Source organism: Mizuhopecten yessoensis, unplaced genomic scaffold, assembly GCF_002113885.1.
Source record: "Mizuhopecten yessoensis strain PY_sf001 unplaced genomic scaffold, ASM211388v2 scaffold757, whole genome shotgun sequence".
NCBI classification, from domain to species: Eukaryota; Metazoa; Mollusca; class Bivalvia; order Pectinida; family Pectinidae; genus Mizuhopecten; species Mizuhopecten yessoensis.
In genome coordinates this window covers 410,775-426,283 of record NW_018403706.1, presented here as the reverse complement: position 1 = coordinate 426,283, position 15,509 = coordinate 410,775, and the positions used below count along the sequence as shown (strand labels likewise).

General features: G+C 39.5%; 1 protein-coding gene across 1 annotated transcript in view; it reads left to right on the top strand.

The window, feature by feature from the left end:
• LOC110452538 (pentatricopeptide repeat domain-containing protein 3, mitochondrial-like) overlaps nt 1-15,509 on the top strand; it is a 54,612-nt gene that overhangs the window by 31,782 nt on the left and 7,321 nt on the right. The window contains exons 16-22 of the mRNA XM_021501143.1: nt 945-1,054; nt 3,434-3,512; nt 6,585-6,675; nt 9,229-9,314; nt 11,607-11,671; nt 13,489-13,578; nt 15,280-15,333. Of these exons, the coding sequence (XP_021356818.1) occupies nt 945-1,054; nt 3,434-3,512; nt 6,585-6,675; nt 9,229-9,314; nt 11,607-11,671; nt 13,489-13,578; nt 15,280-15,333 (575 nt within the window). The remainder of the gene's footprint in view (nt 1-944; nt 1,055-3,433; nt 3,513-6,584; nt 6,676-9,228; nt 9,315-11,606; nt 11,672-13,488; nt 13,579-15,279; nt 15,334-15,509) is intronic.

Genomic DNA, 15,509 nt, shown 5'->3' with positions numbered 1-15,509 from the left:
ACACTTTTCTTACTAAAAGTGCTGACCAAGCTACACATCTACTCGCGTGGAATTGTTGTTTTGTACCTACCCTTCACTTTTTTTGACAATTTTTAAGGAAGCACTTTTAAAGTCAAGATCACTCCTAGTATATTAACCTTATAGAAAATTAAAATCTCTTACTTACCTTCCCTATTTTTTTGACAATTAACAGGAAACAAGCGTGAGACATATAATCACTAGCTTGAGTGAGTGTTATTCTACCATCAGTCTGGTTCCCTATAATGTGATAATGCACGGGATACAACTGAAAAGGTTGGATATCATTGATGGTTTCAAGAAAATATTACTCAAAATACTGTTTTAGTTAGATCTTTAGTAACAGAATGTGAAGAGTAAAATAGCATATCCCTTTTTAAGGGCAGAATGCTTTATGAGCCAGGTATACTTGCAGTAGGTTGGTGGGTATTTTCCCAGAATGCCGGATTTCCTCCCCCAACGAATCCTGGCACATCCTTAAATGACCATAGCTGTTAATAGGACGTAAAACACCAACGCACCGAACCTAACCAAAGCTTAATGAGACAGACAGACAGACAGAGGGTCTGAGTGAGTGATAGGTGTAGGGAAGGTCATTAACTTGTTCATAAAACAATAATTCCTGGGAAATGGTATAATGGTCACAACAAGAATTTCCTATTACATCGCTATACATAAAAAAGTACCGTGTTCAAATGAATATTTTCATAAGTAAATGACTAAAATTAATCAGAAAATGTCAAAAGTAACATGATAGGAAAAACAATTATAGGTATATGCCATCAGTTATTTTCATAAACTGACTCCGATGATGGATACACAATGCTTACACATATATGTAAACCTTCCTCAACTTAACAGGCTTTAGCTGCAGGTGCTATTCTCTGTTATCACTTACTGGGAAATGTGATGCTGTTTTCTTTTAGAGCGATTCTGAATTCCGTAGTCCTGAGTACGCGTTGAGGGTGGACACACTATTCCGTGCGTTAGGAGAGAGCTATTACTTCGAGACTGTTGATGAATCTAGAAGATACTAGTAAGTAAACAAGCAAACACAGGGGCACTTCAACCATGTGTATCAAGGGAAGGGCTTATACCATACACAGGGATACTTCAACCATGTGTATCAAGGGAAGGCCTTATACCATACACAGGGATACTTCAACCATGTGTATCAAGGGAAGGGCCTATACCATACACAGGGGCACTTCAACCATGTGTATCAATGGAAGGGCTTATACCATACACAGGGGCACTTCACCCATGTGTATCCAGGGAAGGGCTTATACCATACACAGGGGCACTTCAACCATGTGTATCAATGGAAGGGCTTATACCATACACAGGGACACTTCAACCATGTGTATCAAAGGAAGGACTTATACCATATACAGGGACACTTCAACCATGTGTACCAAGGGAAGGGCTTTTGCCATTTCACACTTTCACAGGTTCCTAGTTGAAAATTATATTGATTGTGGTGCCACAGTGGCTGAGTAGTTAAGGCATCTAACCGTCTATGATCACTAGCCCTGCACCACTGGGTTGTGAATGGTGAATGGTTAAGGCGCCCGACTGTCTGTGAGTTGTTAAGGTATCTTGACTGTCTGTGAGTTGTTAAGGTGTCTGACTGTCTATGATCACTAGCCCTCCACTACTGTGACAGGGTGGCTGAGTGGTTAATAGGTCTGACTGTCTATGCTCACTAGCCCTCAACTACTGTGACAGGGTGGCTGAGTGGTTAATGGGTTTGACTGTCTATGATCACTAGCCCTCCACTACTGTGACAGGGTGGCTGAGGGGTTAATGGGTCTGACTGTCTATGCTCACTAGCCCTCCACTACTGTGTCAGGGTTGGTGAGTGGTTAAGGCGTCTGACTGTCTATTATAACTAGCCCTCCACTACTGTGTCAGGGTGGGTGACTGGTTAAGGTGTCTGACTGTCTATGATCACTAGCCCTTCATAAATGGGTCGTGGTGGCTGAGTGGTTAAGGCGTCTGACTGTCTATGATCACTAGCCCTCCACTACTGGGTCGTGGTGGCTGAATGGTTAAGGCGTCTGACTGTCTATGATCACTAGCCATCCACTACAAGGTCGTGGTGGCAGAGTGGTTAAGGCATCTGACTGTCTATGATCACTAACCTCCACTACTGGGTCCTGGTGGCTGAGTGGTTAAGGGGTCTGACTGTCTATGATCACCATCCCGCCATTACTGGGTTATGGTGGCTGAGTGGTTAAGGGGTCTGACTGTCTATGATCACCAGCCCTCCATTACTGGGTGAGACGTCTGACTTTCTATGATCATGAATGGGTCGTGGTGGCTGAGTGGTTAAGGCATGAAGTGGTCACAGGTTTAAGGCCTTCCTAGGGGCAGTCGTCAGGTACTGGCTGAGTTTTGTTTTTAGGGGGTACTAAGCTTTTCCTCTTCAACCAAACCTGGCTCTTCCTTAAATGACTATAGCTGTTAATAGGACTTCAAGCAATAACAAACCAAAGATGTTAATTGTCTCGGTGAAGAATAAAACTTTAATTTTTGGTCAAAAGGTGAAACTGTGAGGTACAATGAATGATCCTGTGTGACTTTTTCTTTTCAAAACCTGATTTCCTCGAAGGTTCTTAAAACTTCAGGGGATGGTTCCCATGGGTGAGAAGTGAATCTGGGTCCAAAGGTCAAGGTCTTTGTAAGTTGTTGTGATTCCTATCTTGCCTTTAAGCAGGGTGTTTTTGACTGACAACAAACTAGTTTACTAGGTTGGGAGTCTATACCAGTGTGGGAGTCCATGTAGGACCTTCAAACAGCGCAGGATGACCAATTTGTTCCTGGAGAAACCTGAGGGTTTTTAGTTTAAAAGGTCAAATGTCGGATAAAAATTCAATTGCCATATCAAAGTATCTTTGTTACAATCTATACATGTAAAATATATTTCCAATGGATAATTCTGTCATATTTATATGGATCATGAAGTCAAGTGTGAGGGATAATGAGATGAAAGCTTTTATCAAAAATATGTCCTGACACTCAAGGTCAAGGTCAAAGGCAGAGGTGATAACTCCTCCTTAATAGCTGTGCTCACAGTGATAGGTTATACTGTTCAGTAAACTCCAGGTCTCATCAACTGTTAATGGTTTTCATTAACTGCTAGTCGACAGGTGCTTGACACACTAATATGATGTGTTCATACATTATACTATCATATAGTTTATACACATCATACAAGTGTGTCCAGCACCTGTGTACTAGTCAGTATGGTTCTTAAGACACCAAAGAAAACATGGGTGATGAGAGTTTCTGTAAACTTTACTTTAAAAACATGCTATTACATTGTACTTCTACAAAAAGTTGAAATAGAGCCAATTATATTCCTCTTATTAATTTGTTTCTATGATGGTAATGTTTTTCTTTTTATTTGCAGCCGCTCATTTATAGTTGTTTTCTTAAAATACGAAACTTTAGAAAACATCCTGGAAATCTATGAAAGAGTTGTTCCACATGTAAGTATGGAAGTATTTTTATCTGGATGTGTATATTGACAAAAAGTGTGAAGAGTGGTTTACTAATCAAATTATTGTCAAGGAGATCGACCAATACACTTGTTACAAAGTACTAATAAAATTATTGGCAAGGAAATTGACCAATACACTTGTTACAAAGTACTAATAAAATTATTGGCAAGGGTTCATCATCCTGTGCCACAGGGTCCATCATCCCTTGCCACAGTGTCCATCATCCCTTCACACAGGGTCCATCATCCCGTGCCACAGTGTCCATCATCCCTTGCCGCAGGGTCCGTCATCCTGTGCCACAGGGTTCATCATCCCGTGCCACAGGGTCCATCATCCCGGGCCACAGTGTCCATCATACCTTGCCACAGTGTCCATCATCCCTTCACACAGGGTCCATCATCCCGTGCCACAGGGTCCGTCATCCCGTGCCACAGGGTCCATCATCCCGTGCCACAGTGTCCATCATCCCTTGCCACAGTGTCCATCATCCCTTGCCACAGGGTCCGTCATCCTGTGCCACAGGGTCCATCATCCCGTGCCACAGGGTCCATCATCCCGTGCCACAGGGTCCATCTTCCCATGCCACAGTGTCCATCATCCCATGCGACAGGGTCCATCATCCCGTGCCACAGGGTCCATCATCCTGTGCCACAGGGTTCAACATCCCGTGCCACAGGGTCCATCATCCTGTGCCACAGGGTCCATCATCCCGTGCCACAGGGTCCATCGTCCCGTGCCACAGGGTCCGTCCTCCCGTGCCACAGGGTCCATCATCCCGTGCCACAGGGTCCATCATCCCATGCCACAGGGTCCATCATCCCGTGCCACAGGGTGCATCATCCCGTGCCACAGGGTCCATCATCCCGTGCCACAGGGTCCATCGTCCCATGCCACAGGGTCCATCATCCGTCACTTTTTTCTTTGAACTTAACTCCTTCCAATCACTGATCAGTTTTCGACCGAATTCACTGTGTTGTATTTTTGGGACTAGAAAAGGGTCCGACTCATCCCTCCTTGGGGCAGGAAGGGTGGGGGGCTTATGGGGGGTCCCATTAAATGAAAATCTGTGAATTTTATTTCTTAAAAGACTACTTCTCCTTAAGGAATACACAAATTGCTACCACATTTGGTCTGAAACATAACTTGGGCAAGGTGATCATAATTTGTATTAATGAAGTTTGTTGGATCCCTAGAGGGGCAAGGCATATGTTGCCCAATATAGAAGAAAACTGCATGGATTGTTACCATATTTGGTCTGAAACATTACTAGGTCAAGCTTATCCTTTTTTTGTATAAGTGAAAATGGGGCAGTCCATAGAACTGGAGGTAAAGCTGTACTCCTTGTTAATGATTTAGATCCCCACCATATAGCCTCGTACATGTATAGTGGACATTAAGTGATGCCTACATCCATGCTAACAAGATTGGCTCCTGGTCCTGCACTGCCCCTAGGGACTTACGGTAAACCTTCGGTCAGTTCAAACAAAAATTAAATAAATATTGATGAACCTGTTCGAATGATACGAAATGATGCTACAGAAAATAAGCGTGAGTTTGAACTATCGTCAAAAATTTCGACAGTGTCAATCAAGGCACAAACATATACCCGACATATCCAATGTAAGGTCGATACATAACAACGACAGCCTGGCATAGAACAATGGCACATTCATAAATGGGTAAAATGATAGTATATTATTTAATTCATTGATCATTAAACTTTCTTCATTTCCTGATAATTATGATCTTTATGGCGAAGCAGAGGCCATTGTGTAGGCCCCAAAACAGTACATGTTACTGTTGTGACACAAAAGTTAGACTACCTTGTATCAGAGACCTAAATATTGAGTCTCTGCTTGGTTATATGTTTGATTTGAATCAGAAACTTTTGTATATATTATTTCATAATGAATGGTCCGTTTAATAAATTGAAAACATATAGTCTACATAACCTGTTGCGTTTACGAAAGCCCTAGTGTAAATATAGGTATATATGTTAGTAAAATGAGGTCAGAACATCAACATGTCTGCTTTTGAATTATAAGTAATAGTCCTAATATCTACCAAACTTATTTGACACCTTCAAAATTACCCATCGCTAATTGGATTGTTTGGACTGGACATGAATGCTAATCACGTCACTCACAATAACCGCGGCCGATCCCTACCGCGACATCCCACGTGGCCTGCCCTACCTGGTGTGAGGGCACACGTTTACAGGTAATACCTTGATTGGCAATAAATAATCAAATGACAATACATGGTCGATTTCTTAGTTTGCCATACAGCGTGACATCAGTTCGTACTGATCGCATGTTATTTATACATTGACGGGGCATTAAGTTGCAATAGGCTGTCCCGTGCCCGATGCATTTTTCAAACAATGTAAAAAAATGAATCAACGCTAAAATCTGTGACATATATTTATGGTTTGTCTGTCACGGCTGTACTGCAATGCTCACACATACAACCCATTACCCTAAACGTGTCTGTTGATCAAAGTATTGGCATTGTTCCAGGGCCGATCGCCGTGAGCTTTCAATGGAGTTTGCCGAAAAAAAATCTTACCTTACGTTCTTCATTTGAAAAGTTTGGACTATCTGAAACAAGGTCAATTATAAACACTCATAGTTTGAACTATCACTAGCTAGAAAATTATTGTTTTTATTGGAAAAAATATGTGTTCGAACTATCCACTGATTCGAACTGACCGGAGGTTTAGCGTAGTCCCTTAGTCAAAACATGAAAGCAGATGTGATTCCAACTTGAAGAAAGGAAAGCACTCATGCTACCATTCACCGGATAACTTGCTAGTAGGATTAGTCCCAAGTCTGGCCTAATCTCTGGGGACTTCCCTAATAAGGAAACAGTCAAGATTAATGAGCATAAAGAAATAGATGCACTTATGTCTTTGGTGTCTTGCCTGCTCCTGAGTATTAAGTCCTTGCTACAGTTTCTATTGCATTTTATGATAAATATATGTGTTCAACAGGTTATAAATTGGAAACAAAATCAGTGAGTTATTAATTCCCCTGGGCCTCTTGTTTGTTTTCATTTCAGAAATTGCAACCTATAAACTTTCCTCTGCACAGGCTCTTGGAACAAATGAAAATAAAAGAAGATTTCGGCCATTTATCAAAATTGGTTAGAGGTAAGACCTTTCACTGACAAAATTTCAGACAATGTTACAACAGTGGATTTTGATGTAAAAAATTCTGGACATTCAGGTGTATAAACACCTGTAAAAAATGTTGAAGAGGCATATAGTTGAATTGGGGAGTGTCCCTCCCTTTGTCAACAGGTTGGTTTCCGCAACTTATCTTATCATGCTTAGATACCATTCAGCTTTGATGGAGAGTGGTAGACATGTAATACATGGAAAGTGGTAAACATGTAATACAAGGAAAGTGGTAAACATGTAATTCAAGGAAAGTGGTAAACATGTAATACATGAAGACTAAAGCTAAGTTCAAAGTTGATTAAATTGATAAACAACAATTTACAGTAAAACTCCCAACTCGAAGGGTCCCGATCAATTGTTTGAGAATTTAACTCAATCACCCCTGAAGCCACATTTGAACTCTTCCAATTCAAAGATGGAATAGTTCATTATGAAATTTCAGGGGTAAATGAGTTAATGAGTGGAGTCATTATGTTGCGATCAGGTGAGATGGCATACAGCTCCAGCTTTGCTAATTTGCAATTAGTAGATGATAGATAGAAAGAAAGAAAAAGAAGTTTGATAAAGATGACAAAATTAATAAGATATAAAACTTCTCAACATTTAAAACATATAACCATCAGTTTTAAGAATATGACTATAGCACAGACTTTATATGTAACATACATATCGTTTAGGCATATCAATCTGCCATACTCTATTGGGCTACATTAATTTTATGGAATGTTTAAGATAAAGGATCATTCTAAAAAGAAGAAAATGTAAAGTCTATGTTATCATAATGATGATTGATAATGAAATTAACAATCATAATATAATACAGTTTGAATATCTTTAAAGATGGTTGAGAATCCACTATATGATTTCCACTTTACTCCTTCACAGGTTGGAATAGTTCATTATGAAATTTCAGGGTATAATGAGTTATTATAGCTTTGCCCAAATATGGTTTCCAGTGAATGAACATTTCCCCTAAAATATCAATGTTATACATCATCGTTAAATAATAAATATGTGCACAAAATGATTAACACCCTCACAGGATATCGGTTCAGGTACTTAATGATATGGCAGTTAACTATTTATTCTAGTAAATTCTATTTATCTGATGTCTGGCTGACACCTGTATTAACACCATGAGAACAGACTGCAGTCTATGGCTCTAGGCACTATATTGGTGTGCAGTAGATGTGTATGTCTCAAGTCACTACATTGGTGTGCAGTAGATGTGTATGTCTCAAGTCACTATATTGGTGTGCAGTAGATGTGTATGACTCAAGTCACTACATTGGTGTGTAGTAGATGTGTATGTCTCAAGTCACTATATTGGTGTGTAGTAGATGTGTATGTCTCAAGTCACTATATTGGTGTGCAGTAGATGTGTATGTCTCAAGTCACTACATTGGTGTGCAGTAGATGTGTATGTCTCAAGTCACTATATTGGTGTGTAGTAGATGTGTATGTCTCAAGTCACTATATTGGTGTGTAGTAGATGTGTATGTCTCAAGTCACTACATTGGTGTGCAGTAGATGTGTATGTCTCAAGTCACTACATTGGTGTGCAGTAGATGTGTATGTCTCAAGTCACTATATTGGTGTGTAGTAGATGTGTATGTCTCAAGTCACTATATTGGTGTGTAGTAGATGTGTATGTCTCAAGTCACTATATTGGTGTGCAGTAGATGTGTATGTCTCAAGTCACTACATTGGTGTGCAGTAGATGTGTATGTCTCAAGTCACTATATTGGTGTGTAGTAGATGTGTATGTCTCAAGTCACTATATTGGTGTGTAGTAGATGTGTATGTCTCAAGTCACTATATTGATGTGCAGTAGATGTGTATGGCTCAAGTCACTACATTGGTGTGCAGTAGATGGATATGTCTCCAGGCACTACATTGGTGTGTAGTAGATGTGTATGTCTCAAGTCACTATATTGGTGTGTAGTAGATGTTTATGTCTCAAGTCACTATATTGGTGTGCAGTAGATGTGTATGTCTCAAGTCACTATATTGATGTGCAGTAAATGTGTATGGCTCAAGTCACTACATTGATGTGCAGTAGATGTGTATGGCTCAAGGCACTATATTGATGTGCAGAAGATGTGTATGGCTCAAGTTACTACATTGGTGTGCAGTAGATGTGTATGTCTCAAGTCACTATATTGGTGTGCAGTAGATGTGTATGACTCAAGGCACTATATTGGTGTGTAGTAGATGTGTATGGCTCCAGGCACTACATTGGTGTGAAGTAGATGTGTATGTCTCAAGTCACTACATTGATGTGCAGTAGATGTGTTTGGCTCAAGGCACTATATTGGTGTGCAGTAGATGTGTTTGGCTCAAGACACTATATTGGTGTGCAGTAGATGTGTATGGCTCAAGGCACTATATTGGTGTGCAGTAGATGTGTATGGCTCAAGGCACTTTTTTGAGTGATCCAAGGTTACTTAACAAAGAATTTATAGAAAGTAGGTCGGGTTAACATAGATGTTTATGTTTATCATTGCATTTTATTTGTTTAAGACGTCTTCATGGCTACAAAAGACCTTGAGAAAGATAGTATTCAGGACATATTTGAAACAATTGATGCAGTCAAAGGTCCTCAGGAGGTATGTAGTTTAACTTGGAAGAGTGTATTTTAGTTTCAGGTAAATTGCAACATCTTCTTGATATCCCCTGCAACAAAGTGATGTGCTGGGGTGGGCTGGTGGTGTAACACTAGAATCACTTGTCAGATTTTGTTTGTCCATCTGTCCATCCTTGCTTCCCCTTACACACACTCACACACATCTCTTCATTAATCACTTCCTTCTATTTTTTATCTCCCTTCTTGGATTTCAAACAAGTGAATTGTATAGTGGACATTTCTGCTCCACTGTAATATGTTCACCTACAACTAAATCCTTTGAAATATCCACCCACCCACTCCTACATTCGCATATTAGTATATAATGCCATCATTCATTGTTTACCTGACTTTGGTATATAATGCCATCAGTCTTTGTTTCCCCTGCCTGACTTTGGTATATAATGCCATCACTCATTGTTTACCTGACTTTGGTATATAATGCCATCATTCATTGTTTACCTGACTTTGGTATATAATGCCATCAGTCTTTGTTTCCCCTACCTGACTTTGGTATATAATGCCATCAGTCATTGTTTACCTGACTTTGGTATATAATGATATCAGTCATTGTTTCTCCTACCTGACTTTGGTATATAATGCCATCAGTCATTGTTTACCTGACTTTGGTATATAATGATATCAGTCATTGTTTCTCCTACCTGACTTTGGTATATAATGCCTTCAGTCTTTGTTACCCCTACCTGACTTTGGTATATAATGCGATCAGTCTTTGTTTCCCCTACCTGACTTTGGTATATAATGCCATCAGTCATTGTTTCTCCTACCTGACTTTGGTATATAATGCCATCAGTCATTGTTTACCTGACTTTGGTATATAATGCCATCAGTCTTTGTTTTATCCTACCTGACTTTGGTATATAATGCCATCAGTCTTTGTTTCCCCTTCCTGACTTTGGTATATAATGCCATCAGTCTTTGTTTTTCCTACCTGACTTTGGTATATAATGCGGTCAGTCTTTGTTTCCCCTACCTGACTTTGGTATATAATGCCATCAGTCTATGTTTCTCCTACCTGACTTTGGTATATAATGCCATCAGTCTATGTTTCTCCTACCTGACTTTAGTATATAACGCCATCAGTCTATGTTTCTCCTACCTGACTTTGGTATTGGTGTGTAGTAGATGTGTATGGCTCAAGTCACTACATGTAATACATGGAAAGTGGTAAACATGTATTATATGTCTACCACTCTCCATGTATTACATGTAGTGACTTGAGACATACACACCTACTACACACCAATGTAGTGACTTGAGACATACACATCTACTACACACCAATATAGTGACTTGAGACATACACATCTACTTCACACCAATGTAGTGCCTGGAGCCATACTCATCTACTACTCACCAATATAGTGCCTTGAGCCAAACACATCTACTGCACATCAATATAGTGCCTTGAGCCAAACACATCTACTGCACACCAATGTAGTAACTTGAGCCATACACATCTTCTGCACATCAATATAATGTCTTGAGCCATACACATTTACTGCACATCAATATAGTGACTTGAGACATACACATCTACTTCACACCAATGTAGTGCCTGGAGCCATACTCATCTACTACTCACCAATATAGTGCCTTGAGCCATACACATCTTCTGCACATCAATATAGTGACTTGAGACATACACACCTACTACACACCAATATAGTGCCTTGAGCCAAACACATCTACTGCACATCAATGAAGTGACTTGAGACATACACATCTACTGCACATCAATGAAGTGACTTGAGACATACACATCTACTTCACACCAATGTAGTGACTTGAGCCATACACATCTTCTGCACATCAATATAATGTCTTGAGCCATACACATCTACTGCACACCAATGTAGTAACTTGAGCCATACACATCTACTGCACATCAATGAAGTGACTTGAGACATACACATCTACTTCACACGAATACTGATGGCATTATATGCCAAAGTCAGGTAGGTGAAACATAGACTGATGGCATTGTATACCAAAGTCAGGAAGGGGTGGGGTGAATGAGTTAAGACAGAGATATGCTCTTACGTAAACCCGAGGCTAATTATAATGCCATCAGTCATTGTTTCCCCTTCTTGACTTTGGTATATAATGTCATCAGTCTTGTTTCCCCTACCTGACTTTGGTATATAATGCCATCAGTCTTTGTTTCTCCTACCTGACTTTGGTATATAATGCTATCAGTCATTGTTTCCCCTACCTGACTTTGGTATATAATGCCATCATTATTTGTTTCCAGGTGTTGCAAGAGCTATCTGACGTCTTTGAAGTTATAACAGCAGATTTTAAGCGGTTTCAAATGAGGTAATTTCCTTCTTGATTTTTATTGTCAGTTATCTTAATGCATCAATATCAGCATTTTTAGCTCACCTGCCCAAAGGGCAAGTGAGCTTATGCCATGACGCAGCGTCCGTCGTCCGTCAACTTTTCCTTTAAAACGCTACTTGTCCTTAGCGGCCCAGTAGATTTGGACCAGATATGGTCAGAAGCATCGTTGGGGGAAGGGGAACAAATTTTGTATAAATGGTGGGTGTGGCCCCCCTTGGGACTGAGCGGTGGGCCTAATAGGGGAAATATAGCAAATTCTTTAAAATCTTTCTCCTTCTGTAGGAATGAAAGGATTTGTTCCATATTTGGTCTGAAGCAACCTTGAGGAAGAGGAACCAATTTTGTATAAACTGTAGGTCTGGCCCCCCAGGGGCCTGAGGGGCGAGGCCCAATAGGGGAAACATAGCAAACTATTCTTTAAAATCCTTCTTCTTCTGAAGAAATGAAAAGGTTTGGTCCATATTTGGTGTGGGTCATCCTTTGGTAAAGGGTAACCAATTTTGTATAAATGGTAGGTGTGGCCCCCCTGGGGGCTGATGGGCGGGGCCAAGTAGGGGAAATATAGCAAATTCTTTAAAGTCCTTGTTCTTCTGTAGGAATGAAAGGATTTGTTCCATATTTGGTCTGAACATCCTTGGGTGAAGAGGAACCAATTTTGTATAAACTGTGGGTCTGGCCCCCCAGGGGCCTTAGGGGCGGGCCCAATAGGGGAAACATAGCAAATTATTCTTTAAAATCCTTCTTATTCTGTCTGAATGAAAGGATTTGGTCCATATTTTTTGTGGAGCATCCTTGGGCCAAGGGGACTCAATTTTGTATAAGCAGTGGGTGTGGTCTCCCGGCGGCAGAAGGGCGGGGCCCAATAGGAGAAAAAGGGGTAAAACCTTTAAAATCCTTCCTCGACCATCGGGATTAAGGGATTTTATCCTTATTTAGTCTGGAGCATCCTTGGGCCAAGGGGACTTACTTAATTTTGTATAAATAGTGGGTATGACCCTCCTAGGGGCATAGGGTTGGGGCTCTGTTTGAAGTTTGTTCTCGCTATATCTCAAGTACTGGATGGATCTTTCTGAAATTTCATATGTACTTACAGCACCTACCATTGAGTGCTATATCTTTACTTCATACCAATTATTTTAAACACATTCAGGTGAGCGATACAGGCCCTCTGGGCCTCTTGTTTAAATGAAATGTGGGATAAACGCTCTGCCGTAAATTATTTAATACATCTAAAAGAAATATTGGTCATATAGTAAGTGGTAGTTTTCAATGAAAACTATGGAATTTAACGTCAGAGTTTCGACTTGCATTTACTGCAAACTGTTCACCACTTAAATGTTTAGATTCTGCTATGTGATGTTATTGACACACCTCTGTTTGGTACTTCATGGTTAACTCATTCACCCCTGAAGACACATTTGAACTCTTCCAATCCAAAGTTTGGAAGAGTTCATTATAAAATTTCACGGGTGAATGAGTTAAGACAGAGATATGCTCTTACGTAAACCCGAGGCTAATATTATCATCTGTTCAAAGTGATGTTGTTGTGTGATATTCAAATGCCTAAGCAAATATGTCTTCTGCCAACAATTGGATGACTAATTCCATACAGGGAAACAAAGATGGCGTACAAGGTTGCTGGCTTCATCAGTACTCACAATTACCACGGTATATGTCGTTACTTATGAAAATAAGAACAGTATTGCTGGATTTCTCCAGTAAAAATATCCTAAGACTTGTGAGAACCTATTGGTGGTATTTAATCTTGATTCATTTTGCTTCTCATCTTTCAGAAAGTCTCAAACAAGAACTATGCCAGAATTGAAATATTTTGTGATTGCATTCAAAATCAATATGAAGGCGGGCCACTTTGAACGAGCATGGTAAGGGTTTCTAGTTTTTTCTTGACTATGTACAGAAAATCCATGTTATGCTATAAATAATTTGTACCCCTGTGATGTAGAGAAATCACAAAGCTCCAAATTGAGATAATTTTATGTAATTAGCAGGGTGGTCAAAGCAGTCAAATCTTATGACCAAGTAACCAGTTAATTGGTGTCTGACCGAGTAATCAGTTAATTGGTGTCTGACCGAGTAACCAGTTAATTGGTGTCTGATCGAGTAATCAGTTAATTGGTGTCTAACCGAGTAACCAGTTAATTGGTGTCTGACCGAGTAATCAGTTAATTGGTGTCTGACCGAGTTACCATTTAATTGGTGTCTGACCGAGTAACCAGTTAATTGGTGTCTGACCGAGTAACCAGTTATTGGTGTCTGACCGAGTAACCAGTTAATTGGTGTCTGACCGATTAACCAGTAAATTGGTGTCTGACCAAGTAACCAGTTAATTGGTGTCTGACCGAGTAAACAGTTAATTGGTGTCTGACCGAGTAAACAGTTAATTGGTGAACTTTGTAATGAAGGAATAAATAATTACAACAATTATTTCATTTTATTTTTAGCAAATGTATTATCGATAACATATATAACTGGTTAAACTACAAAATAGTAATTATAAACGTGATAGTGTAGTGACTAAGGTCAGACTCTCAACACCACATTATAAACGTGATAGTGTAGTGACTAAGGTCAGACTTTCAACATCACATTATAAACGTGATAGTGTAGTGACTAAGGTCAGACTCTCAACACCACATTATGAATGTGATAGTGTAGTGACTAAGGTCAGACTGTTAACACCACGTTATATACGTGATAGTGTAGTGACTAAGTTCAGACTCTCAACACCACATTATAAACGTGATAGTGTAGTGACTAAGGTCAGACTCTCAACACGACGTTATATACGTGATAGTGTAGTGACTAAGGTCAGACTCTCAAGACCACATTATAAACGTGATAGTGTAGTGACTAAGGTCAGACTCTCCACACTACATTATAAATGTGATAGTGTAGTGACTAAGGTCAGACTCTCAACACCACATTATAAATGTAATAGTGTAGTGACTAAGGTCAGACTCTCAACACCACATTATAAAAGTGATAGTGTAGTGACTAAGGTCAGACTTTCGACATCACATTATAAACGTGATAGTGTAGTGACTAAGGTCAGACTCTCAACACCACATTATGAATGTGATAGTGTAGTGACTAAGGTCAGACTCTCAACACCACATTATAAATGTAATAGTGTAGTGACTAAGGTCAGACTCTCAACACCACATTATAAATGTAATAGTGTAGTGACTAAGGTCAGACTCTCAACACCACATTATAAATGTAATAGTGTAGTGACTAAGGTCAGACTCTCAACACCACGTTATATAAGTGATAGTGTAGTGACTAAGGTCAGACTCTCAACACTACATTATATATTTTGCATGTTAACCTACATCAAAACTGACTTAACACATTACATCTAAAATCTATGCTCTCAGTGCAATACATTTAAAAATTACACAGGGCAATTTCTTTGCTTTATGTCTTTCAGAAACAAATTGAAACTTCTGACAATACAACCAACCTTTCCTGTTAGTATACAGAACGACAGTACACTGTACTAGGGTTAGAGATGTTTATGAGTATAAGTTCACTATAATTGTAACATTGTTTGTATATTTCAGGGCTATTTTTGAGATCATTGAGAACTGTGCTGCATTGAAAGAGGCTCAGTGTGTGTGAGTATCTCATATAATTGATTTCAATGTATTTATTTCATTTACTGATATTAAAATTAAAAACAATATTTATTTTTCTGTGGTTTGGATGGTTCCTTTAGATGCATTTTGTTTTTTTACCATTTTGGAATTTCCATCAGACTTTATTAGGTTAATTTCATATCACAACATAATTG